Source organism: Canis lupus, chromosome 1 (genome assembly GCF_003254725.2).
Source record: "Canis lupus dingo isolate Sandy chromosome 1, ASM325472v2, whole genome shotgun sequence".
In the NCBI taxonomy this organism is placed as follows: domain Eukaryota; kingdom Metazoa; phylum Chordata; class Mammalia; order Carnivora; family Canidae; genus Canis; species Canis lupus.
The window spans coordinates 93,168,255-93,196,237 of record NC_064243.1 but is presented as its reverse complement, the minus strand read 5'-3'; the positions used below and the strand labels follow the sequence as shown (position 1 = coordinate 93,196,237).

At 39.1% G+C, this 27,983-nt stretch overlaps 1 protein-coding gene across 3 annotated transcripts; it reads right to left on the bottom strand.

The window, feature by feature from the left end:
- Positions 1 to 29: 29 nt before the first annotated feature.
- On the bottom strand, positions 30 to 27,976 carry CDC37L1 (cell division cycle 37 like 1, HSP90 cochaperone). 3 transcript variants are annotated; one of them, XR_007401606.1, is made up of 8 exons: positions 27,640 to 27,947; positions 23,171 to 23,452; positions 19,338 to 19,431; positions 10,236 to 10,351; positions 9,749 to 9,871; positions 6,828 to 6,992; positions 5,579 to 5,697; positions 1,513 to 1,651 (listed from the first exon to the last, which is right to left on the bottom strand). XR_007401606.1 is itself a non-coding variant. In XM_049092783.1 (8 exons), exons 1-7 carry the CDS (start codon positions 27,769 to 27,771, stop codon positions 5,943 to 5,945), a joined length of 1,041 nt encoding a protein of 346 aa, XP_048948740.1. In that variant the 5' UTR covers positions 27,772 to 27,976; the 3' UTR covers positions 5,682 to 5,697; positions 5,914 to 5,942. The 3 variants fall into 3 exon arrangements, 2 of the variants coding, with proteins under 2 accessions (XP_025279283.1, XP_048948740.1); XM_049092783.1 differs by lacking the exon at positions 1,513 to 1,651 and adding an exon at positions 5,914 to 6,071 and having other exon boundaries at positions 5,682 to 5,697; positions 27,640 to 27,976; XM_025423498.3 differs by lacking the exon at positions 5,579 to 5,697 and having other exon boundaries at positions 30 to 1,651.
- Positions 27,977 to 27,983: the final 7 nt, after the last annotated feature.

Below are 27,983 nucleotides of genomic sequence, written 5' to 3'. Positions count from 1 at the left end.
AAAATTACAGGCTGATGAATACTACCATATAAATTAGTCAAATATTTTATTATAGAGTATTTACTTATATCAAAAGCACAAAAAGTTTTATTCTGAAAACCAGGAAGATTGTGATGTTACAGAAGTATGATTCAGTAATTCCGGTCCATTTCTATGGGTACCACGTGCCTTATCACCTCAGTTAAAACAAGGTGCAAATGAGGCCACGGTCACAGGTTTGATCACCGTATGGGTCCCTTAGCATTATTTGGTTTCTCAAATTGAGACCTGTATTCCCAATCCCAGTCAGCCATCTTCCAAACATGTGCTACTACTCTCAATGGGACTGAGCCAGAGACTACACCGGATACACACCAAAGCCCATGTTCCCCTAAGTCAGAAGACAAATCCTCAATAATAAGGATAGCACGGTCATCTAATTCCAAATGAATAATGAAATACCCTGGCACATTTGAAATGAATTATATAAGAAGTAGTAAAGCTCAGAAGCATCCTATGGTAACTGACCTAAGGACAGAAATGACAAATGTAGTAAAAGCCATCATTACCGACAAGGATCACCAAATTCTTAGAAATAAGGAGTTGGCAGCTTGAGGCAATTGGGTCTTCAAGATTTCTCCTGCCTTTAAAAAAGTCCTTGGGCTACATCAGAATGAAACCACCATGATTTTAAAAATCAGATTATTCTTCCCGTTTGTTCTTACAGGCCATTAGTATTCTTTTAAAACTTGCTCCCTGAGAGATCCCAGACTATGTCAAGTAAAGAAATTAAGAGTGAGTTCAAACTTGATCTCACTAAAAAAAAAAAAAATTGCAAAAATTGTATTAGCTTTATCAGTTTTTATATTACTATAACCCTTAACATTAAAAAGTCAACAGGGTAAAATTGACTTCTAAATAATACAGTTTTGAGAATACATAGGGGATAAAGTCAGTCTACATAAAAATGATACTATAATCAAGGATTTAACTGATGGTGTCGAAAATACAAATGTAATATTATTTTAAAGGGAAAGACTTTGTTTTAATTTTCACCACCCAGCTTATTTAGTAAAGTAGATTATCAACTACTGATTTATTGCTTTTAATATGATGAAACACCAGATTTGACAGCTAAATTAGCAGTAGGATACAAGTACATTTTTATCTTTAATCATTTTTGTAGAGTAGGACATGTACATATCCATATAAAAAGAGACTGTAGCAGATGCCTCCTAGAATCAACCAGTTCTTGTAAACATTGCATTTGTGCAGATTTTCATACTTTGATTCCAAAACTGAGAACAATAAGATTAAAGGCAAATTTAGTAGCCAAAAAAAAGTCCAGTTTGACTTCAACATATGGTACCACTCCTCTCTTCCGAAAAAAAAATCAAAAAACCTAGCAGCACATAAAAAAAATTTTACAAAACGTTTCAGTACTCTTTTTTCCCCTCCCATCAAAACCGAACAAAAATAAAGTGCAGCACCCATAAAAGTGTCAAGAAAATAGCCAAGTTCTTCCTTTCTTGTAACAAAATAGTACTTGGCCTCAGCAGTCTTAACCAAATCATACAGTGTCCATCATTTTGGATTCATCATCTTCTCTATGTACCACTGAGTTGAAACTGCAAAGAGCTGTATTGACAGAATACTGAAGATAATCTGGATTCTGGAAAAAAAAATATAGGGAAGAAACCATAGATGATAACCAGTTTTATGCCAGTATATGCAACTACATATTCAGTTTCACACTATTTCTCTTCAGTGTAGTAAATGCAAAGTAGGGGGGAAAGCAAATGGACTTTGAAGTCAAACTTGGGGTGAAACCCAAAAAGATAAAAAAAAAAAATAGACTGGACCACTTGATCCAAAGAAGATGTGACAAAGACAGGATGACATATGTAAAAAATAAAACTGGAATAAACACTAACTTTTTCCCCTTTTAACAAAACTTGCAATTTATTTAATCATATAAGGCTACATCTTCCATATAATTGTATATACAAAGTTATGGATTATTTAAAAGATAAATACTGCTTTAAATTGGCAATGCATTTTGAAATTACTAATTACCCCAGTAAGTATTAAAAATGGAAAACACTATTCTGAATAAGGAAAAAAATCCATTTACCAAGTAAAAATTATAGCTACCTTCAGAGTCTATTTTGGTTTTTCAAAAGGTAAAAAGTGAGGAATTATTAATCTTTTGAGAGGTACTTAGATCCATATTTTAACATGGAGAATAAAAGAACATTTTAATTTGGATTTTATTTTTAAAACTCATAAATATTCTAACTGTATACTTCTAAAGCTAGGAAGAAAACCTTATTCAATAAAAGTAAAAATAAAACTATCATTTATTAAAGCACCATGACTAGGGACATAAGCCCATAAGACCCAGGACTTTAGGAAATTCTTCCCTAAGAATTCAATTTTATCTATTCAGTTGTTCTGAGTGTCTCCTAGGTACTCAGAGTTTTACTACCGTTCTCATCTGTTTTCATTTGCTTATTTTATTTTATTTATTTATTTTTTAATTTTTTTTAAATTTTTATTTATTTATGATAGTCACAGAGAGAGAGAGAGAGAGGCACAGACACAGGCAGAGGGAGAGGGAGAAGCAGGCTCCATGCACCGGGAGCCCGACGTGGGATTCGATCCCGGGTCTCCAGGATCGCGCCCTGGGCCAAAGGCAGGCGCCAAACCGCTGCGCCACCCAGGGATCCCTATTTTTTAATTTTTTAAAAATTTATTTATGGTAGTCAGAGAGAGAGAGAGAGAGAGAGAGGCAGAGACACAGGACACAGGCAGAGGGAGAAGCAGGCTCCATGCACTGGGAGCCCGATGTGGGATTCGATCCCGGGTCTCCAGGATCGCGCCCTGGGCCAAAGGCAGGCGCCAAACCACTGCGCCACCCAGGAATCCCATTTGCTTATTTTATTTAATGAACAACAATGAGGAAAATAATCCGGCCAGAGGATAGAGGTCTTAAACTTTCCCACCCAAAGGGAGGCAGAGTTTTCAAATGATGCTCTTAATAAAGTAAAATACACATTGTGATTCTATTATATTCTATTTGTAAAAGTCAAAAGCTATTTTCAAAAGATTTTTTAAAAAAATATATTTATTGGGATCCCTGGGTGGCGCAGCGGTTTGGCGCCTGCCTTTGCCCCAGGGAGCAATCCTGGAGACCCGGGATCGAATCCCACATCGGGCTCTCGGTGCATGGAGCCTGCTTCTCCCTCTGCCTGTGTCTCTGCCTCTATCTCTCTGTGACTATCATAAATAAATAAAAATGTTTAAAAAAAAATATATTTTATTTATTCATAGAGACACAGAGAGAGAGAGAGACAGGGACACAGGCAGAGGGAGAAGCAGGCTCCATGCAGGGAGCCCGATGTGGGACTTGATCCTGGGTCTCCAGGATCAGCCCTGGGCTGAAGGCGGCGCTAAACTGCTGAGCCACCAGAGCTGCCCTTCAAAAGGTTTCAAAAGATGCTCTTAATAAAGTACAATACATTGTGATTCTATTACATTGTATTTGTAAAAGTCAAAAAGCTAGCCAGAAATCAGATTATTCCCAATCAAGTCTTGATGAAAGCAGTGGCAGAGATGACTGACGGGGGTCTGGAAAACTACAGTAATGTTGGACCTCTGTTCTAATCCTGCCTCTTCCACCTAATGTACTGCAGTCCTTAGAGAGAAAACCACTCTTCACAATTTAATAAAATTGAAACCAAGTCTATAGGATAAACCTAAGGTAACTTGGACTTCTGTCCAAGAGGCCTTGGTTTAGTTCTCGCAAAACTAAGGATGGTGGTATCTGGCTATTTCACAAGACTGTTGTCAACGAAAAAAAAATTAAAAGCTGAAGTGTTAATGCAAACTTTTTTAAAAAAGATTTCATTTATTTATTTGTTTGTTTGTTTATTCATTCATTCATTCATTCATTGAGAGACTGAGAGAGAGAGAGAGAGAGAGGGAGAGGCAGGCTCCATGCAGGAAGCCCAATGTGGGGCCCGATCCCAGGACTCTGGGATCACGCCCTGAGCCAAATGCAGACGCTCAACTGCTGAGCCACCCAGGTGTCCTCCACAAATTTAAGATAGATAGATAGATAGATAGATAGATAGATAGATAGATAGATAGATTTATTTATTTATTTATTTAATTTCCAAATTTAAGTTTTATAAAAAATTATTGAACTCTCATTAGACTATCCCATTTTCCAAAGAAACAAGAGTGCTATGACCTTTTCTGACCATGCAAACCCAATTCCAAAGGCCCTCAGAACAGAGCTTTTAATTATCCTACCAAGACTGGACTGGAGTTCCCCCAGAACTCATCTATCTCCCTGAGAACTCTAAGGCTTCATCATGCAGAGACTTAAAAAACAAAAAGCAATCAACATACCTAACCTACTCTACAAATTCCACTGGCTACCCCATATTTTCATCTGGTAGTATTCTCAACACCTTTCTCATTTCAGTGACAAGTCCCTCTGTAAGAGCACACACACATATCTGTGTCTCCTGTCCTATCTCCAGCATAGGATTCAACAACAATCTGGAGTGCAGGTGAATGAACAGTGAAGTAGAACAGACACTAGGATTACAGGATTAGCCCCATTGCTTCCTGTCCTGATTTCAGGCACACTGCCTTCACCTCCATGAGCTTCAGTTTATTCATCCATAAAAATGAATGAAAAGAAATCACGAGGCTTTTGAGAAGATTAAATGAAACAGCAGGTGAACATGTTTTGTAATCTATAAGCAAATGTAATAAAAATGGGATATAATTATCGCAGGAAGCTTTTCTTTCAGAAGCTCTCTGTCACCTAGTCCACAGTCCTTCTGTGTATCTAGCTGAAATATCATCCAGCCCTTCACTTCCTCAGGAGGGATAGACCAGGATGGTCAACTTCAACCACAAGGAATTAGACTGTTGGCCCAAGTGAATTAGGTCTGAACAATCCTGAAATATCAGCAACTTTCAAGTGTCAAAGTTGTATATAGTCCCAGCCCCTCATCTCACCAGGAGAGGCCGAGCAGCAGATTCAAAAGCTGATGCATGCAGTAAGAACTTATTTCTCTCAAATGAAAAACAACTTGTTGATAATACAGGCCTATTATGATATTTTAGCTCGTGTCTTTTCCCTCTTATGTTTAGAACCAATGATATTCTTCAAAGTCTCTTTCTTCCTCTGTATTCATTATGTGACATCTTAATTTTAGGTTATATATTAGACTTGACAGTGTCTTATAGTCATAAAATTCCCTTGGAAAGACTACTTTCCTGTGGGCTATTTCTCAAAGAACGGAAGAGAAAATCATTACTACATTTATAGAGCAGAAAGAGATATTCTGTAGAACAAATGGAAGGGGAATACTGCTAATATATGCAACTAAGGGGTAGAATTACTAATTATGTAAAAATCAAGACCTTGATTAGTTTTATCCTTGAGAATTAGTATTTTTAGCTGAGTTGAATATTATCAATTGCTTTCCTTAATTGTCACTTTGGCCTATGATTTATGTAACTGAAATGGTGAAATTATAGAGGTATGAGGTATAGATACTGAAAATCTCCATCCTACCACTTAATGAGATTTAAAACTACAGGGCTCTCTTCATATTGTCTTCTGAATGAGACTGTCCTTTTCACCGTGTAGGCCACACACTGAACTGGCTAAAGCTGGTCTTGAAATCTTGGAGCCTGGAAATGCGAGATGACTGGGCTCAATTAAAATGCTACTAAAATAGACATGGGCAGCAACTTTCTAGTGGTAACTTAAATTTCCTTCTTCTGACAGAAATTGTTTCATGCTAGAAACAGACCTTTATTTTGATCTCAGAGAGGCTCAAACAATCGGTGAACATTACGAGAAAGAGCACCTTAACAGAAGGCGCGTTAACGTATTAAAAATGCTACCTCTGGGGATCCCCGGGTGGCGCAGCGATTTAGTGCCTGCCTTTGGCCCAGGGCGCGATCCTGGAGACCTGGGATCGAATCCCACGTCGGGCTCCCGGTGCATGGAGCCTGCTTCTCCCTCTGCCTATGTCTCTGCCTCTCTCTCTCTCTCTGTGTGACTATCATAAATAAATAAAAAATTAAAAAAAATAAAAATAAAAAAAAACAAATAAAAATGCTACCTCTGGCAGGCAACACTAACATTTCATAATACTAAATAAACTCATGGAACAAATCACCTGGGTTGCCACAGGATGTATGCTCTGAAGTTAATCCATCCTAAGAAATTCTTTTTTCTTTTTCTTTTTTTTAAAGTATTTTTTATTTGAGAGCTAGAGGGTAAGCATGCAAGGGGGTGGAGGGTGACGCATGGGGGAGAGAAACTTTAGCAGACTCTGTGCTGAGCAGGGAGCCTCACACAGGGCTTGATTCCATGACAAGATTCCATGATCTTCCTTGTCAAGATAACGACTCAAGCTGAAACCAGGAGGTGGTCACTAAACTGACTGCATCACCCAGGCACCCCCATCCTAAGAAATTCTTAATAGTACAGTTCGCTGAGAATGAGATGTTCCTCAGGAACCATCTTGAGAAGTTTATGATTAAAATGATCAATAGGTAACACTTGCCCTTAAGAGTGCTTAGGAGTAACTCATCTCTTCTATATTTAAAGGAGTAGAAGTTGGTGTCTCTCAAAATACGCAACAGATGGAAGAGATTTAGTGTCAAAACATGGCATGAAATGAAGTTATCTTCTTAGGCAAGAATATTTAAAATGATCTCACATATATTATATGTAAGAACAAAGAGTAGTCCAAAAGAACAAAAATTATGTGAATAAATTTATGAAACAAATATTTACTTTTCCAACTTACCTGTGGTAAGGATTCTAACAAACCTATAGATCCCACACTAGAATGGGGAACATGATTCTGAACTGTCATAGGCTGAAAACTTGGTGATTGAGAATAAAGTCGGACTCTTGACTTGAAAGCTTCAAGTTCATTTTTGAATGCTTCAAAATAACCTTCTTCCTCTGCCTAGAAAAACACATAAAACAAAGACTTATTTTTCAAGACTTTCAGACGACACAGTGAATTCTAACAAACATGTATTAGATCTGAAGTGGAGGAAGTAAAGATAAGGCGAACTGTTTAAATGTACATAGACACCACCCAAAATCCCTGTCAGATTTGTGAAAACTACCTGTTTTATAGGAATATTAATGACTGGTGTGTTCCATTTCCCTCTGGTCCAGTAATATAAAACAAACATACACACACACACACGCATGCGCACACACACATACATATGTACACAAATATAACAAAAGTAGGAATTCTCTGTATTTCTTGATTCTTGTCAGGATCCAAAATAGTCCTCACTTGACCTCTCACATTGCCAAGCAAAGGCAAGGGATGTTCTTAAAACCTTCTAATTGTCCATCAATTAATGATAGGGCACTATTATCTGTTTCTGTAATTCTCCAGCTCTATACTCCCTGTTTGTAAAAGCATTAAAACCAAATAAAATTCAATATTCAATTCCATTCTGGAAGTATCTGTGTTTTAGTGAAACAACTACGTTTTCAACATCATAGAGAGAAAAAAGTAGGAGTATTATGTTGCTGGAAGAGACCTCCCTCCTATGATGCATAACATAATCGAGATTCTTGATGTAAAACAACCAACTAGCAGTAGCCTCCACTTGTTTCCTCTGCAAAGAATGACACAGCACTTATCCTCCACTAATAGGACTTTAGGCTTTAAGTTCAGGTGATGGAAGGGATTTTATCAAAATCTCATTCCATAATATCATTGGGCCCTTTGTGTAGAATGCTATTTTTTCTTTAATGTAGTTTAGGTTATGTAATCAAATTAAAACTTGCGAGTTAGTTATTTACATCAATATCTATACAAATCACACAATATTCTGTGCTGCTATTCTATATTTTTATGAATTTAGCAATCATTTCCTTAATCCAATTATAGTATTTCACTTTAATCAATATGCTACTTACATAGACACATAGGACATTAGCCTTCAGATCCAGAAGTGATCCTTCTCAAATGGTTTTGCAACAAACTATGAGAGGAGCCAAGTAGCTCAACTTCTGGCTTTACTGCATGTGGAAGGCCTAGTGATTTAGATCTGGAGAGACTTGACTGATTTTTCCTTTAGGTAATCTATTCTATATGCTAGTTTCCTAACTTGTAAAACAGAAATAATAACCTTCAAAAAATCTTATGGGGATTTAATGAGTTAATCCATGTAAAGTGCTTAGAATAGTACCTGGCACAAAATATTAAGTACCCTGAAAGTCAGTTATTCCTTAATTTAAAAAAAACTATTAACAACAAAATGCTAAGGTTAGAGACTTTTCACTTCTATTTTGACAAAGTAAATTTTAAAGAATAAACATGGTTTGGCTATGTTCCATTATCCTATTAATAAGCACTAGTTCAGGGACACCTGAGTGGTTCAGTAGGTTAAGTGTACACCTTCAATTCAGGTCATGATCTTAGTGTCCTGGGATAGAGCCCCACAAAAGACTCCCTGCTCAGTAGGAAGATCCAGTAGGGAGTAGGGAGTCTGCTTCTCCCACTCCCTCTGTATGCGCTCTCTCTCTCTCTCAAATAAATAAAAAAAATCTTAAAAAAAAAGGGGGGGGATCCCTGGGTGGCTCAGCTGTTTAGCGCCTGCCTTTGGCCCAGGGCGTGATCCTGGAGTCCCAGGATCGATTCCCGCATCAGGCTCCCTGCCTTGAGCCTGCTTCTCCTCCCTCTGCCTGTGCCTCTGCCTCTCTCTCTGTGTCTCTCATGAATGAATAAATAAAATCTTAAAAAAAAAAAAAGCATTAGTTCAAACATACCCAATAATAAGCTGAAAAACAAAGTACTTTTTTTTAAAGATTTTATTTATTTATTCATGAGAGACACAGAGAAAAAGACAGAGAGAGAGAGAGAGAGAGAGAGGCAGAGACAGGCAGAGGGAGAAGCAGGCTCCAAGCAGGGGGAGCCCGATGTGGGACTCAATCCTGGGTCTCCAGGATCACGCCCTGGGCTGAAGGTGGCGCTAAACCGCTGAGCCACCCGGGCTGCCCCTGTACCACAGGTTTTATTTTTTATTTTATTTTTTTAAATTTTTATTTATTTATGATAGTCACAGAGAGAGAGAGAGAGAGAGGCAGAGACACAGGCAGAGGGAGAAGCAGGCTCCATGCACCAGGAGCCCGACGTGGGATTTGAACCCGGGTCTTCAGGATAGCGCCCTGGGCCAAAGGCAGGAGCCAAACCGCTGCGCCACCCAGGGATCCCTGTACCACAGGTTTTAAACATTCTTCTAGTCATTAAAATTTCAGGTTGTTTCTTATTATTTCATTACAAAAGTCATTTCTCATTAAACTGTGACTTCTTTTATTTTTGTTAAATTGTGAGTTCTAAACATGGAATATACTATATCTGTTTCATTCAACACTGTATCCTTAGCATCTTGAACAGTCCTTGCAAGACAGTCAATACTTATTGGCTGAATAAATGATGCACCACTCTAATTTTCCTAAACACATTCATCTAAACAAGTCTCAATTTCATGTGCATGATACAGTATAGCCTCTTACAGAGCTCCCTTAAGTCTAAATTAGCATAAAATCAGCAATGTAATTTTTTTCTCACTATAATATCTATACAGACTTTAGCTTGTGGCATTCTAGTTGGATGGCTATCTTTGATGTATATGGACCAAAGAGGTCTCACTTAATGCTTAATCTTCTCATTTAAAAATATTAAATACTTACTTTGGCTTTCTGGAAAAATAAACGAAAACACCCTCTTGGATCCACATTACAATTTTTGGCCATTTCCATAATAAACTGCATTACAACAGCCTGATGTGCTATTTGTTCCATTAGAGCCCCTTTCTGAAAATAGAGAGATTAAAATTATGAGAAATACCCCTGGAAATGTATTTAATATTGTGATTACTATTTGAATTTTAAAACACAATTTTTCAATAGGTTATAAAAGAAAAAGGTTTATAGTATGTGGGAACAGAGAAATGAGGCTGCAAAGAGAGCACATCAGAGAAAAGTTTCCATACGCTAACTAAAACAATGAAAAATACTCCCACAGTAAACTCAAGGAGATTAAAAACAAAAAGATTATTAATTCCACTTAATAACCTTCTTGCTTTCATTCAAAGTAACATAAAAGACAAAACAAAAAAAACAAAAAGTAGACCAGAATTCTACTAAGGTTTCAGAAACTCAAAGGTTCACATGATACCTGCTCAGCTTCTAGATGAAAACACCATAAAATAAGATATTTAGCAGTCTCTTCACATACAAGGTATGGATGGTCAGACAAAAATCTCTGACTATCATCCCATCGACTCAACATACCTGTAAAAACAAAAAACAAACAAACAAAAAAAACAAAAAAACCCAAGAATTAAACTACAATTGTCAGATACTCTTATAAACAAAGAAATTGATATTTTAAAATGATTCTCTTTAAAGATAATTCACAGTACCACAGCAATTTGTTATGGTAAAAGAGCAAATAAAGCAATACTCAATATACTGGAAATAGCTTTTCAAGTTCACAGAAAGTTTTATTTTAAATAATTAGGTTAAAGTAGGGTGACTGGTTTAAAGCCAAAAAACTCTGCACCTGGGAAATGCCTGAAGTTCCAGGCAAATTGAGATGGCTGGACAACCTTGGCTGAACTGAGTACAAATGACTTCAAGAAATTCAGTATTATTTATTCACAGAATACAAATTTTTCTATTAGAAAGATGACATATAGCAAAATCTCAAGAAACTGTATTTAGCAAAACAATACAATAGAAAAACCACATTATCTCTAATTTATTTTAAAATGTCTAAGATGATATGGTCAAATGTTGACAGCACGGAAAACCAATCCAGTAGGTATTAAAATAGTAAATATACTTTAAACATTTTAGTCATCTTAATCATTTAGTCATGTTTATAACACATAGAAAACACAATCACATTAAGCATACTTGAAAGAAGATGCCATTTTGCTTCATTTTAAAAAATATTTTATTTATTTATTCATGAGAGACACAGAGAGAGAGGCAGAGACACAGGCAGAGGGAGAAGCAGGCTCCATGCAGGGAGGCCGACGTGGGACTCAATCCTGGGACTCTGGGATCACGCCCTGAGTCAAAGGCAGATGCTCAACCACTGAACCACCCAGGCATCCCTGCCATTTTGCTTCAAAAAATATCATGCTTATTCAGATACTACTTAAGGTATTCAAATTAGTAAGAAATTTGGTGAAAAAGTCAATGCCATCATGGAACCAGCAGTGTTCAGCTTTAAATTTTGTTCTGTAAGCCTTACACTTGAACAAATTAACTATGTTAGCTTTAGATTCTTAAGACTCATCCAGGGCCTGGGTTGCTCACTTGGTTAAGGGTCTGCCTTTGGCTCAGGTCATGATCCCAGGTTCCTGGGATTGAGCCCCACATCAGGCTCCCTGCTTAGTTTGCTTCCCCCTCTTCCTCTGTTCCTGCTTGTGCGTGCACTCTCTCTCACTTGCTCAAACAGATAAATAAAATCTTTAAAAAGAAAAAAAAAAGACTCCTCCAAAGAAGTCTGTATGTCATTGAATCATTATGGAAATTGTATTAAGATGGTGTCAACAGTTTGGCAGTAAATATTTCCTCTAGACACAAATTGAACTTCTATACGTTAAAGTTCCACATTAGAACACAAGAACAAAACTGAGGACAAATGTCTTACTGAAAAATACACATTTAGCAACACATGGAAATCAACTGAAAATAAACGATTAATTTTCTCATTTAAAAAAAAGGAATAAGCATTTTAGTATTTTCATGTAAAGAGTTTACACGCTTTATAAAGTATTTCTCCAACACTTTGGATATAGTGATTAGGGAGTTTTAAATTCTGAGAAAAAATGATTTAGAAAGTTACTTAAAACTACTTCTCAAGGTATAAACAGTTTAATAATAATAACTTCTGAGGGTCAGATCTAAAGAAGGCATAATCTTTCTTCCTTATACCTAAAGCCATAAAATAAATCTTATGAAGCAGTTTTGTGTTAGGTTTATTATATTCCAGAAGTGGAAGTATTTTTAATGCTATCCACCATCCATAGAGCATTGCTTCTATTTACTTCTCCATGGCAGCATCATCACTTACTGTGGCACCAAAATCTTATCTATTTTGGCTTCTTTTACAGGAAGGATAATATGAAATAGTTACTTTTAGGGATCATGAGGAATGGGTATCATTAAATGTTACAATTTTTAAACTATCCATTTAGTAACTAAGATAAAAACAATACTTGAGGTTGACCACAGCTTTTCTTTATCTGAGAAACACCTATCACCACCTGATTTCAAAAATGTCTATCAATTACCATCAAATCGAGGTTAGGTTACAGGGAGTCCATACACACCTCTGCGGAAAGAATATGGAATCTTATGAACAAAATACTTACAGATAATCAATGGCTTTAGTAGAACAGAACATAGCTGAAATTACGAATGTTATTTTGGAATTTGTAAACAAACAAACAAACAAATAGAAAGTAGCACAATCTAGCACAGTGACTAAGCAAGCCAACTCTGGAAGTCAACTGCATAGGTCAATTTACTACACCTCCCTTTCCTCTTCTGTAAAATAGGGCAAATAACAGTCTCTCAGAGGGTTTCTGTGAGAATTAAATGAGTTAATACACATAAAGCACATGAGACAGTGCTTGACAGAGAGTAAATGTTAGGTAGTATCAACACAAAAGGGAACAATTCATTCCTGCAATTAAACATGAAATCCTTTGGTTAAGATTAATCTAGTTATTTCAACTAGCCAACCAATCTCTGAATGCTTGAAAACCCCTATTTTGATAAATTAAAATATTTTAATTATGTGCTTTCACCTATGTATTTTCCTGAACGTCTAACTTGCAATCCATCCATCAGCTCTCAGTATTCCACCTGATTTTTTTTTTTTTAAAGATTTTATTTATTTATTCATGATAGTCACACAGAGAGAGACAGAGAGGCAGAGACACAGGCAGAGAGAGAAGCAGGCTCCATGCACTGGGAACCCGACGTGGGATTCGATCCCGGGTCTCCAGGATCACGCCCCGGGCCAAAGGCAGGCGCCAAACCGCTGCGCCACCCAGGGATCCCCTGATTTTTTTTTTTAATATTTTATTTATTTATTCACAAGAGACAGAGAGAAAGAAAAGCAGAGACACAGGCAGAGGGAGAAGCAGGCTCCACACAGGGAGCCTGATGTGGGACTCGATCCTGGGACCCCAGGATCACACCCTGGACTGGAGGTGGTGCTAAACCGCGGAGCCACCTGGGCTGCCCATTCCACCTGATTCTTAAAATGGTCTTCCAATACACGCATCATTATTGATTTCTCTTTCTTCTTTGCTTTATACTTACAGAGTAATAAATTTGAATCCTCTAAATTATACTAATTATTTTAATGTCTCTATCTGCTAAAAACCTCCCCAAAACGTTGTAAATGTCTTAATGAAAGAAAAATGACCTATTTTTTCTGTATTTCCCAGGTCCTGGGTCTCCTGTATTTCAATAACCTACCACTAGACAACTATTTCTACCTACACACTTGCACATAAAGTCATTTTATTTGAAACTAAACCCGTCTTTCTCTCCCTGCCATCTACAGTGCTCCTAGGTCACCCACTCAAAAATTCTAGAAATTCCTCTAGACATTTCCTTTCCTCCCACATCAAACTGATCACCAAGTCCTGTGGTTTATACTATTACCAACTATTAAAATATGGTGAATCACAGTAATAAATTTTCTTTTTTTTTTTTTTTTTTTAAATTTTTTTTTTTTATTTATTTATGATAGGCACACAGTGAGAGAGAGAGAGGCAGAGACACAGGCAGAGGGAGAAGCAGGCTCCATGCACCGGGAGCCCGATGTGGGATTCGATCCTGGGTCTCCAGGATCGCGCCCTGGGCCAAAGGCAGGCGCCAAACCGCTGCGCCACCCAGGGATCCCTTTTTTTTTTTTTTTTAAAGATTTTATTTATTTATTCATGATAGTCACAGAGAGAGAGAGAGAGGCAGAGACACAGGCAGAGGGAGAAGCAGGCTCCATGCACCGGGAGCCCGACGTGGGACTCGATCCCGGGTCTCCAGGATCGCGCCCTGGGCCAAAGGCAGGCGCCAAACCGCTGCGCCACCCAGGGATCCCACATTAATAAATTTTCCAATGTTAACCCATCCTTGAATTCTTAGGATAAACCCTTTCAAAGTATTTTTTTTCATATTATAAAAAAAAATGTATGATCATTGTGAAGAATTTGAAAAATCCAGAAAAATCATCTGCAATCCTACAAGAGAAAATTAATGTTAACACTTTAATGCATTTCTTTCTGGGCTTGTATTTTAATGAGTTAAAATTAGAATCCTGTTATATATATTAATTTTCTATTAATTTCAGTCCATGTTCTATTCAGGGGTACTTTATATTTATATTAAATGTCTTTCAAAAACAGGACATTAGGGACACCTGGGTGGCTGAGCGGTTAAGTATCTGCCTTCGGCTCAGGGTGTGATCCCAGGATCCAGGATCAAGTCCCACACTGGGCTCCTTGCAGGGACCCTGCTTCTCCCTGTCTGTGTCTCTGCCTCTCTCTCCCTCTGTGTCTCTCATGAATAAATCTTAAAACAAAAAAAGCAAAAAAAAACAGGACATTAATGTGTTTTTGAAAAGCAATATGTATGTGTTTACACTGAGGAGAGTGAATTATCTACCTTCCACACAAATGAGAAAGATCCATCACAATATTTATACAAACATTTTAGCTTTCGGTAAAATTTCCAGTGACAAGACTCAAAAATCTTAAATCACAGCTAACTTTGACTGGAAGTGAAGAGAGAATATGCCATGAAAAACTATGCTAGATCATCTAAAAGTCACTCTGATGATCACAGAAAATGATGTCAAACATGCATATGACATTGAATAAAACTACTCTGAAATTTAAAAGAAAACAGACTTTGTTGCTAAACTGGTATTTTTCATTTATAAAACATGAATTAACTAAATTAATGAATTAAATATGTTAAACAGAAAAAAAAATCAAGATTTCACTGCTTTAAAATACTCCACGATATGGTCATACTATTTACCATTAAATGGTAAAGTTCATCTACTTATTTGAGCAAAATTACGATAGTCAACAAATAATGGAAGAGCAGCCCGGGTGGCTCAATGGTTTAGCGCCGTCTTCAGCCCAGGGTGTGATCCTGGAGACCTGGGATCGAGTCCCGCATTGGGCTCCCTGCATGGAACCTGTTTCTCCCTCTGCCTGTGTCTGTGCCCCCCCACCCCCCCGCCCGTGTCTCTCATGAGTAAATACAATCTTAAAAAAACAAAAACAAAAACAAAAAAACAAAAAAAGAAATACCCTAATGGAAATGTTAATGTCAAGTACACACGAAACCACAGAGAAGTACTGGTATCAAGCCCCTGGAGCCCTTCCCAGCGCCCCACGTATCAGGCCCAGGTCTTCCAAGAGTCTGGAATGCAATCCAAGTTTGAAAAGCCTTTAGTGGGAAGCTTTAATTACAGCTGCATTTATTCCAGATGTGTTTGCTTTGAAGAAGTCTATCAATGTAGTCATAATTCTGACAAATGCTCCCCTCCGAATCTTTACCGTAAAAAGCATTAACACCAGAAACATTTGCTTCCACCCAGCAGGAAAAGCATTAAACTTTCACTATCTTGCCTAAGGTCCCTGTCAGCTCTGTGCCACAATTTAGTCCACAGGGACTTTTATCACCTCATCATCCCACGTGACTCCAAGTTGGCCCACTTCATACCGATGAAACTTGGCGAGCAGGAAGTAGCAGGGATCCAGATGTCTTGGTAAGATACACATGAAAATTTGGGAGCCTACCACCTCAGTAACATTCTGGGGATCCAAAGAGCTGTGGCAAGTAGAATATCTTCTCCGAAGTAAAAAGCTACTGTACATTTCCATTAAGAAACAGGCACAATGTGAATCTGGGAGTAGCTATCAGGTCTGGCTGGCTTTGAAGACAGTAAGGCTCTGGTCAGTATAAGAGGATGAGACACTGGAAGCCCCCAACATGCAATGGCAAAGCTGCTGCTTATTAGTCACTTTTGGATGTCAAGTCAGCCTTTTCCCTCAGCCATCTCCCTACTTGCATAATATAGTTTCTAAACTCAGGGGTCATGGTGGCAGACATTCAGTGGCACAGGATCACCCCATCAACAATATTCCAGTATAGCCTCTGAATATCTAACTTGCCTGTAGCAGAATCCAGTGCTGAAAACTAAATATGGCACCATATACTGGATGGACCAGTCAACCATCAAGTAACAAACTGTTTATCTTGGTCCCATTTCATCTTGGAAAGATGTTTCCTCACTTGAACAAACCTATTCTAGATCCGGTGTTGTCCTCCCTCGCCACCATGCTTCTACCAGTTAATACACCTATGGTCTTACTAAACGAGTTATTTAGTACCCATACACATGATATCTTGATGCAGAAATTCATTATACAGCAAAAGACATTAAGACAATAGGTTCATGAAATTCACTGGTCTTACAAACATCACTACCCAGAAGCAGGTTTTATGGAATGGCTAAATGCTTTACTAAAGACTTAAATATAGTACCAGGTGGATTACAATACCTTGTGAGATTAGGTTTTTTTCCCCAGACGAAACTGTTTCTTACTGAGGCATTCAGTTTATAGCAAAAATGAGGGAACTGTTTTGTACCTACTAGGTTTTCCCATGGCATGCAGCTGGGTGACAAGACCCTGAAGGAGGCTATTCCGCTAGAGGCAGTGGAACACATAGATCTAAGAAGCAAGGACCACAGGTGGGAATGGTAAATCACATTATCACAACTAAGAGTCATTTACAGAATTTTTAAAAGTAAAAACTTTATGTTCATTTCTTCAGGTCCTATCCTTGAATTAATCTGAATACACAGTCTTTTTTTTTAAATAAGAAATATGAGAAAAATAAATTCTTTATGAGTAAACTACAGAAAAAGGGGAAAAAATCTGAAGTACTATCTACTGTTTTAATAAACCTGAAGAATGAATGAAATTCTAAATACTTAGGGGGAGGGACGCCTGGGTGGCTCAGCGGCTGAGCACCTACCTTCGGCCCAGGGCATGATCTTGGAGTCCTGGGACCGAGTCCCACACCAGGCTCCCTGCATGCTCCTCCCTCTGCCTATGTCTCTGCCTTCTTTCTCTATGGGTTTCTCATGAGTAAATAAGTAAAATCTTTAAAAATAAATAAATAAATATTTGGGGGGGGGAAAACATTGGAAATACATTTCAAAATGCCATGTATTAATAAGCTTATTAACATATTACAAATAAAAACTATGTTTACTAAATTAACATATTACTTGGGGTCAAATAATATGCCTTGAGCCTTAATCTCTAATATTTCCCAGTGGCATTTTGAATCCAGCAGTACTACATCGCTTACCCGACACAGCATGTTGTTTCCTGACTCTGCTTTTGCACACAATGCTAGTGCTTCCTTATCTACAAGGAGAACTTCATAATCTAGCTCAGATGTTCTCTCCTGTTGGAAGTCTTCACCACATCAAACCCCAACCCATCGTCTTTCCCCAATAGAAAAAACAATTTTTCAGTATTTTGTATACATATTTCTATTACTATGTTTATCTGAATAGCAGTTAAGGATCCACATAAATTATATATAAACATATCCAAAATCTGAAAATGAATGCTAATCTTTTTTTTTTTTTTTTTTAAGATTTTACTTATTTATTTGAGAGAGAGAGAGAGAGAGAGAGAGGGAGGCAGAGACAAGGCAGAGGGGGGAAGCAGGCTCCAGGCACGGAGCCTGACATGGGACTCAATCCCAAGTCTCCAGGATCAGGCAGCTGAAGGCAGCACTAAACCACTGAACCATCCGGGCTGCCCCGAATACTAATCTTATATCCATAAAATAAGCAGATACCACAGAAGCAAAGAAGGAAAAAGGCAAAAGCAGACTAGTTGGGAAACGGAAAGAGACCATGTAGTAAGCAAAGACGGTGTCTTAGAGGGTAGCATTATATAAGAATTGATTGAATTTTGCTTCTCTTCACAATTTAGTTTACTGTCAATCTATTTATGACCAAAAAATAGTATAAAGCAAGAACTGTACAACTTTGCCAGAAGTAGCCATAAAACTGGAGTTTTGTCATTTATCTTTCTTTTTGTCCCCCTCTCGTTTTCTAAAAATTTTTAATATTTTTATTTTTTTTAAAGATTTAATTTATTTATTCATGAAAGACAGAGAGAGAGGCAGAGACATAGAGAAGCGGGCTCCATGAAGGGAGCCTGATGTGGGACTCGATCCCAGGACTCCAGGATCACACGCTGGGCTGAAGGCAGACACCCAACCGCTGAGCCACCCAGGCATACCCCACTTTTTTAAAAAACATTTTTCAAAAAAAATTATTTATTTGAAAGACAGAGTGCACACAAAGCAGGGGGAGTGGCAGGCAGAGGGAGAAGCAGGCTCCCCACTGAGCAGGGAGCCTGATACAAGGCTCAATCCCAGGACTCTGGGATCATGATCCGAGCTGAAGGCAGACACTTAACCAACTGAGCCACCCAGGTGTAATTTCCATTTTATAAATACATTGTTTGTATACATATTTATGATATCAAACATTTTTTATTGAAGATTTTATTTGGGATCCCTGAGTGGCGCAGCGGTTTGGCGCCTGCCTTTGGCCCAGGGCGTGATCCTGGAGACCCGGGATCGAATCCCACGTCGGACTCCCGGTGCATGGAGCCTGCTTCTCCCTCTGCCTGTGTCTCTGCCTCTCTCTCTCTCTCTCTCTCTCTCTGTGACTATCATAAATAAATAAAAATTAAAAAAAAAAGGAAGATTTTATTTATTTATTCATGAGAGATACAGAGAGAGAGGCAGAGACACAGGCAGAGGGAGAGGCAGAGAGAGAGCAGCAGGGAACCTGACATGGGACTCAATCGGAGTCTCCAGGATCAAACCCTGGGCCGAAGGCAGGCGCCAAACCACTGAGCAACACAGGTGTCCCAATATCAAACATTTTTTAAAAAAGATATCTATTTTACAGAGAGAGAGCACACATGCACATAAGCAGAAGGGCAGAGGGCGAGGGAAAAAGAGAATCACAAGCAGATTCCCTGCTGAGCATGGAGCCCCACCCAGGACTCAGTCTCACAATCCTGAGATCATGACTGGAGCCAAAATCAAGAGTTGGACACTCAACTGACTGACCCACCCTGGGGCCCCAATATTAAACACTTTATAAAATAAGGAAACTAAGCAGTAGACTTACCGAAATGTCTGATTTTTTGTTCATATTTCTGCATAAATGATTTTGATTTATCTTCATCTTCTATTTCTTTTCTTTTATCTTGATTAATAAAACTCTAAGAAAAAAAATGCTTAAAGTTAAAATCAGATTTTATATTCATTGAATATTCTTTCTCAGGTACTGAATGCCTAGCAATGCTTCCTACAGATACTATTAAAAGGTAGTATAGTATTTTTTTTAAAGGTAGTATAAAAAAAAAATCTGTGCAAAATTACAGAATTATTTTAGAAATCATACCAAAAAATCCAAGTGCATTAACTTTTTTGTTAAGTGGAATTTCCCCATCAAAGTATAGAAAGATCCTTTACATTCCAAATATATATTTTGCATTATTCATTACCATTAAATATTTGGAACTCTACACAAATCTTTGGAGTTCTTGCTAGAAATAAACTTAAGACATTCAAAGTGTATAAAGTATATTTACTATAGCTTCTCCAACAGGACATAAACCTAAAATGGACCTTTGCTGCAAACTTTTCTTAGGATAGGCCAACACTTTGATTCTGAAATCAAGTACAAATTTTTATTAAGGAAGTGCTTATTTCCAGTTAAATAAGCCATAACTTATGGACCCTGATGAAGTTTTTATCTAGCCAGAAAACTGGCAGGACAGTTTCACAGAACGTTCTGTGATCACATTTAAACCTTGTAATCATCACTGCCATAAAACAAAATCCCAAAGTAGCTTTCTACCAGTTTACAATGCAGAAGCACACAAGTTTGTATTTTTTTTTTTGAAGATTTTTATTTATTTACTTATTCATGAGAAAGACAGAGAGAAAGCAGAGACACAGGCAGAGGGAGAAGCAGGGTCCATGCAGGGCGCCCGATGGGGGACTCGATCCTGGAACGGCGGGATCACGCCCTGAGCCAAAGGCAGAAAGAAGCCCAACTACTGAGCAACCCAGGCGTCCCAAGTTTATATATTTCATAGTAAAAACATTTTTTCCTTTATATATCCTGCTATCTAGACCAGCACTGTTCAATAGAAACACAATCCAAGTCACAAATGTAATTTAAAGTTTTGTATTTGCCACACTGAAAAGGAAAAACAGATGAAATCGGTAATTGGTTTATTTAACCCAATATATCCAACATATGATCATTTCAACATGTAAGACAAAAAAATCATTCACAAAATATTTTACTTTTTTTGGTACTAAGTTACTGGAATCTGGTGTGTATTTTATACTTACAGCACATCTCAATTCGGACTAGCCACATTTCAAGCGCTCAATAATACATGTGGCTAGCGGCTATCGAGTTGGACAGCACAGATCTAGACCAGTGCTCTCAAGTCTCAAGCTCACAGACAAAACCAATGTACAATTTTGACCAAATGACTAGAACATAAAAGTAATCCCAATTAATTTGTGGTATAAATGTAGGCTATGTTAGAACCTAAAACACACACACACACACACGCACAAATAAAAGCAGAGACAAATGAAAATATTTTCTTTGTGACCACTGTGTTAAAAGACATTAACTTGGGGATCCCTGGGTGGCTCAGCGGTTTCGCGCCTGCCTTTGGCCCAGGGCGCGATCCTGGAGTCCCGGGATCGAGTCCTGTGTCGGGCTTCCGGCATGGAGCCTGCTTCTCCCTCTGTCTGTGTCTCTGCCTCTTTCTCTCTCTCTCTCTCTCTCTCTCTCTCTCTCGGGCTTCAGGCATGGAGCCTGCTTCTCCCTCTGTCTGTGTCTCTGCCTCTCTCTCTCTCTCTCTCTGTGTCTATCATAAATAAATAAAAAATAAATCTTAAAAAAAAAAAGACATTAACTTTTTAAAACAAAGAAACACTACTTTGACCACTCCTTCTGGAAGAAAAAAATTACTTTAAGTAGTTATGTGTATAAATGCAAACCAGAAATAAATGCTAAGAATACACACCCCTTAGAAAAATATATATAGATACAGTGAATCATTCAGATAATGAATGATCTTGGTGTGTGTGTGCATAATAATAAACACACAATGCGGGCAGCCCCAGGGGCACAGCGGTTTGGCGCCGCCTGCAGCCTGGGGTGTGATCCTGGAGACCTAGCATCGAGTCCCGCATCGGGCTCCCTGCATAGAGCCTGCTTCTCTTCCTCTGCCTGTGTCTCTGCCTCTCTCTCTGTGTCTATGAATAAATAAATAAAATCTTTAAAAAAATAAATAAATAAATAAAAAAAATAAACACACAATGCTACAAGCACGTAAAAAGTTTAGAAAGATACAACTCACTGTTAATAGCAGTTATCTCTGGGAATGAAACTAGAAGTGAAGGAAACCTTTCAATTCTATTTTACATACTCTTTTTCTTTTCATGGTAAGCATGCTGTACTCATAATTTTTCTCAATTTAATAAAGCACCGATAGAGTCAGTGGTGTTGTACACCTAACATATGTATATTACTTATTAATATAGAAGAACTAGGGCTGGCCCAAGGGAAGGACATTAAAAGTGCTTAAGAGGATGTGTTGAGAGTGGGTGCTAAGACAGAAACAAATGGTGTTATAGACAGAGAAGTCTAGAGAGTAATGATGGCTAAAGATAAAAGTGAATGTGGACTTAGAAAGAGCAGTCTACCTCTGAAGCTTTGAGAATTTAGTACAAATAGAAAGAAGTAATACTTTACACTGTAGTAAAAATGAATTCCATTGCCCATTTCTTCTACAGATAAAACAGTCAAAGAATAAAGCCTACATAATCCAGTGAGAAACTGAACACTACTCTTAATGACTACTAACTTGACAAAAGCTCTGTACTAGTCCTTTGGTAATGCTGATAATGCTAAATCTGGATTACTATCTGAGGTTTACTTATCTATTTATTTTAAAAGATTTTATTTATTCATGAGAGACACACACACACACACACACACACAGAGAGAGAGAGAGAGAGGAGAGAGAGAGAGAGAGAAAGGCGCAGAGACACAGGCAGAGGGAGAAGCAGGCTCCATGCAGGGAGCCTGATGCGGGACTCGATCCTGGGACTCCAGGATGATGCCCTGGGCCGAAGGCAGGTGCCAAACTGCTGAGCCACCCATGGATCCCCCCCCCCCTCCGCTTTTTAAAAAGAGATTTTATTTATTTATTTGACAGAGAGACCAAGCAGGAGAAGCAGCAGGCAGAGAGAGGGGGAGAAGCAGGCCCCCTAGTGCCATGGAGCAGGGAGCCAGATGTGGGGCTCGAATCCCAGGATCCTGAGATCATGATCTGAGCTGAAGGCAAATGCTTCGCTGACTGAACTACCCAGGTGCCCCTCCCTACCTGAAGTTTACTAAATACATATTGGTAAGTAACACTGAAAGTCTATTTAACAAATCCACTATCTATACGTTAGTGTTACAAAACTGAGAGCAAGCTGACAGCAACATCAGAAAGCTCCTGTAACATCTGAACTTTCCCAATTGCCTGGCCCTATCCTATGGGCTTTTAAGAAATTACCTCAGTCTTTATAACGCCCCCCACTAGTGTTGAAGAAACTGAGGCTTAGAGATGGTAAGTGACTTGCCCACAGTCACAGAGCCAGCAGCATGTGACAAAGCTGAGAGCTAAGGCAGTCTGATCCCAGAGTCTACCCTTACATTCAGTGTGCTATGCTACAGCCATGTATTTATATTAATGACTACTCACATTTGACCCTATTGGGGATATAGGTTTCTGTAACAAACACTTTTCATAAACTGTCAAAACTCAATACTGTTCACAGGTTCTGTTGCTTTGTTACCAAATATGCACAACTGGTTTGTACAAACACTTCCATTTTCTCTTCTCTTATTTTAATCCAGTAAAAAGTAGTACGTACCTTGTTAAAAACATCCTTGCTAATGGCATCCATGTTCCACAGACACATTCTCTCTCTCTGTACTAGAGCCTCTTCTTTCTGCCGCCATTCTTCTTCACGTTGCCTTAGCTCTGATACTGCTGTTTGTGCTTTGGCATGTTCCTGATCCAAGGACTCAGAGTTATGCAGGGCTAGGCTACCAAGTTTCTGCTGAGCTTCAGCGAGATTCCATTTGCACGCCACAGAGCTCTTCACAAACTCTTTCTGCTTTTGACAAGCCAGTTCAATTCCATGGCTATACATCTGGATAAAAAACAGTATTGTAAGAAATGAAGACGGCAAATGGTATGTTTATTCAGCACGATTCAATTTTCTGTTAGTCAAGGATTTCTGTATAGTATTTTTGATACATAGGTATCCTGACTTCTCTGTATGTAGTTATACTTTTATATTATAGGTATTCTTTCGTCAACCTTTGATAAGCTCCTTTGATAATCTATGCTACTCCTCTGACAACTAGCAGCAGCAAAAAGTCTCATAATTAACACAATGTTCTGCATATAGCTTGTGCTCAAGAAACTGGATTTATCATTTCATAGTCCTGAAACAGCAGAATGAGAACAAAAGCTTCAATCTAGCCCATTACCTTACAACTCAACATGCTGAAAATCAGATCTTTAGAGTTTTGTTCTGGAAGTTCTTCACTGAAAAGAACCTTTTATTTAGAAATAATCACTTCTTGGTTTCCATTTTCCTTCTCTATTATTCCAACTCTTGGTGATCTGAGAAAATCTTATATTGGGAATTTCTGTTTATAACTGACTCTACAGATACTCTTTAGCTTAATCTTAATCAAAATAGGCAAAGTTATAAAAACAAAAGCAAAAACTGGTTCATCCTGGTGACTGACTCTGTTCCACTGAGAAGCAACAGTAATTAGTTTTAATATTTACTGACCTACTGCATGTGAGGCACTGTGATAGATGTTTAAGTCCTTATGCTCCTCAGCTCTCTAAAAGCTGAAAGCACGTATTTTATGAATCCTCAGCCAAAATGAAGATCAATTTCAAACTAGGTATAGAGAACAATCTTAACTTGATTTGTTTCCTAATCTGCATCACTACTCAAGCCCTTATAATTTCACATCTCAATTATGTATATACAGTCTTTCTCATCTGAAGCCATTCTCTACTACACTTGAAGCCATCTCTCCAAAAAACAAATCTGATACTTTTACTCATTCCTAAAGTCTTAGGTAAAGGACAAATTCTGTGGCATGGCATGGTCCTTCATGACTTCCCTTCCTACTATCTCTCTAGACTCAGTTCTAGTTGCTCTTCTGTTTGGTTATCTTCCCATCCCCTACCCCTTTCAATTTGGGAACTCCTCATCCCCCAGCTCCTATCTCCATACCAGATTCTGCAATCACTTCCTAAGTCTTTTTTTAATCCCTTCCCTTCCCAAGGTTTGCATACTTCTTAGTGGTGTTTTCACACAATGTTGTGCTTATTTGTTTACTCTACCAGCAGTCTCTTGAGGGGCTAGGACTCCATAAGTGTTTCTCCATTTTTTGGAAAAGACTAGCGGTGGCAAAGAATTCCAGACAAGTAGCTGCAAGGCCTCTCTTCTTGGGTTGAGTCTTAGATTTCTATTGTGGCAAATGTAGACACTGTTGCTATTCAGGTGTTTTATTTACTCATTTAGCAGTTTTGAAGGCCAGGTCCTAACGAATCAAGTTAAATATTTATTTTTATTTTTTGCTATTTTAGATAGGATCAATAATAACTGTAGCCCAGCTATGTTAAAAAGGTGCCAGGAAAAGGAGAATAATGAAGTTATAAAATTTGCTTTGTCAGAAAAGACAAATACATTCTAAGAAAGGCAATGTGAACAAATGAAAATACCGTGCATTTTCAAATTATGTGGGAGCAAACATTCATATCTCAAATCAAACATAGAAATCTTATTTCCAAATTCTAAAAATGACTCACGTTTAAATTCCTCTCCACAGACTATACAGATAACATCTGGCAATTTGAGCAAACTACCCAACATGTATTGAGATGATTAAAAAAAAAAAAAAAAGAAGGTAATTTTACCTGTAAACACATTGAGGTTTTATTATTTTTTTTAAAGATTTTATTTATTTATTCATGAGAGACACATAGAGAGACAGAGAGAGAGAGAGAGAGAGAGAGAGAAAGAGAGAGGGGCAGAGACATAGGCAGAGGGAGAAGCAGGCTCCATGCAGGGAGCCTGATGTGGGACCCAATCCTGGGACTCCGGGATCACACCCTGAGCCAAAGGCAGACAGATGCTCAAACGCTGAGCCACCCAGGGATCCCACAATTGAGGTTTTAGAGGAACATTAAACATAATACTCTGATGAACATAAATTTAAAAATGGAACTGCTGGCATTAGGTTTACTAATGTAACTTTACATTAAAAATGCTCAAACAGAATCTCTAAATTCTGAATTGCCTTTTACTTTAATTGGATCTCAGAACATATGACATTAAGATGTCTAGATTCCCCACATCTCGTAAAATTAAACCAGAGCTGTTTTTGAAAAAACTACAAAATGTTTATAATTTGAATTAAACATTTTATTCTTTCCAAATACTCCAATCCAAAAACTTAAGTCCTAAGCCAAGCAAGATAAGTGGGTTATAAACACAGGAATTAATTTAGGATTAGTAATCACTTTGCAAATTTTAACACCAAAGGTAGTTTCACCCATGTGGTTTTAAACTACATCCAGGATGGTAGTAAGTCCATAGGAAAAACCACTGTACTAGGCGCCAGAAGTGGGTTCTAGTCTTAATTCTGCCACTAACTAGCCATAGAGTCTCAGAGAAGTCATTTTTAATGAAAAAGATAAACCTATTTACTTACAACATCACTTTCAGCCAAATAAGCTTACAATTCCAAGTGCATAAGTAAAAAAACAGTTTTTAAGTTTATTTTTCTTTTTAGTAATCTCTACACCCAACATGGGGCTTGAACCTACCACCCCAAAAACAAGAGTCATGTGTTCCTTGGACTGACCCAGCCAGGTATTATCAGCTTAGATATTTTCTAAGTTCAGAGCTCCTCTTAGGTTACTTTTGTGATTCAACCACAATGCACTATAATTCTGGTGACCTCTTATTCTCCCATATGCCTTCAAAATTGACAACAGCAGCTGCTGTTCTTTTTTTTTTTTTTTTCTCTGTAACACACTCGTTATATGCTCATATAACACGCTTTGTATATAAAGATGACACCAGCGATCCATAATTAGGGGGTGACTACTGACCTATCAACTCTCATGGTGGCCTCCTAAAACATGTTTTGCACTTTCCCAGAGACTGGCTGGCCGAAGTACAGTCTACGGTTATGAAACAGCATTTTTCTGTGAAGCCAACTAACCCAGTGAGCTGGGCTTAGGACTGATGGCCTTACACTTCTTGGAAAATAATTTAAATAACTCATCTTCACTAACAGCTAGCAGGATGAGCCTCAAGAAAAACTGTTAATTTAGTTAAGCCCTTTGGAACCTCGTTTTGCAAGAAGCCTAGAACCTATAACCCGTTTCACTGAACATATTAGTGTTTGGTCTGTGTTCCTGAAATACACTTCCAAACACACTCAGAGTAGGAGAAAAACCAGGGCAAGGTGACATATATGAGTATATAAGCATTCCCTAAGATAGGACCCCCCCCAAAAAAACATCCGAAATGATGTGTCATCTGGTTAAGTTTCAGAGGAAAGAAGGCTGGACTGAAAACCACAAGTAGCACCAGGAATACGAGGAAGGCAGTCTGAGGGGAACAGGCAAACGTGTGCCTGTACGTTTTCCCTGGAGAATGAGGTGAAGCCGAACTTCAAGCATAATCGGACGAGGGGTGGGGGGTGGGGGTGGGGGGAAGCGGTCGCGTTAATGAGACGGATTCACAGCAGCATCAAAAAGCGAGGTTCACAGAATTTATTCAGATGTCAGAAGTCAGTGAAATTGGATCCTAAATCTGGATAAAAGGTCAGGAGCTCGGGGCATTGCCGGAATACAACCAACCATTCCCTGTGCAACACCAGTACCGGAGCACAAGTATTAGAGCCTCCCACCGAATAACGCGCTCGGATAAAGACACACGCACGAAGGGACAAAGGGTCAACGTTAGAACGCTAGCCGCCCCAAATCTGGGTGCTGTCAGGAGGGGGCGGAGGGGGCGGAGGGGGGGAGGGACATCTCCCAAGGAGGGGAAGGAATTCGCCAAGGTGAAGAGGTGTGCGCGGACATGGAGGTCGGGAGTATGTGGCCAGCCCCCCTGGGAAGCCCTCCGAAGATGCTACAATAGCCGCGGGACGGCACCAAGCTGCTGACCACCGCCCCCGGGAGTGAGACGGGGGCGCGGCACAGGGCGCAGGGGGGGGCGCGGAGAGAGGGGGCTCTCGGGGCCTGGCGATGGCACCTCCCCATCCCCCTCGCCACTCGCGGGACCCCTCTCACCTGCGCGCCGCCGCCCGGCAGCTGCGGGCAGCGGGGAGAACTGGGGGACACGTCCAAGTCGCTCTCTTCCTCAGCCTCACCCTCGGCCCGAGGGAGGCTCCAAGGTCCCGGCGGCGGCCACGGCTGCTCCATGTCCGGGGGGCCCCAGCCCTAGAAGCGTCACTGCCAACCGACTTGGCGTGAGTGGAACCTGCTGCGCGGAGCCAGCCGCCCCAGCCGGCCGGGGCCGTTACCCAGAATGCCTCTGCCGGCCGCGACGCCGACGCACACCCCGCGCTAGCCTGGGCCGGGGACGGCGGAAGAAGACGGACACGCTCGGCGACGTCACTTCCTGTTTGGGGGGC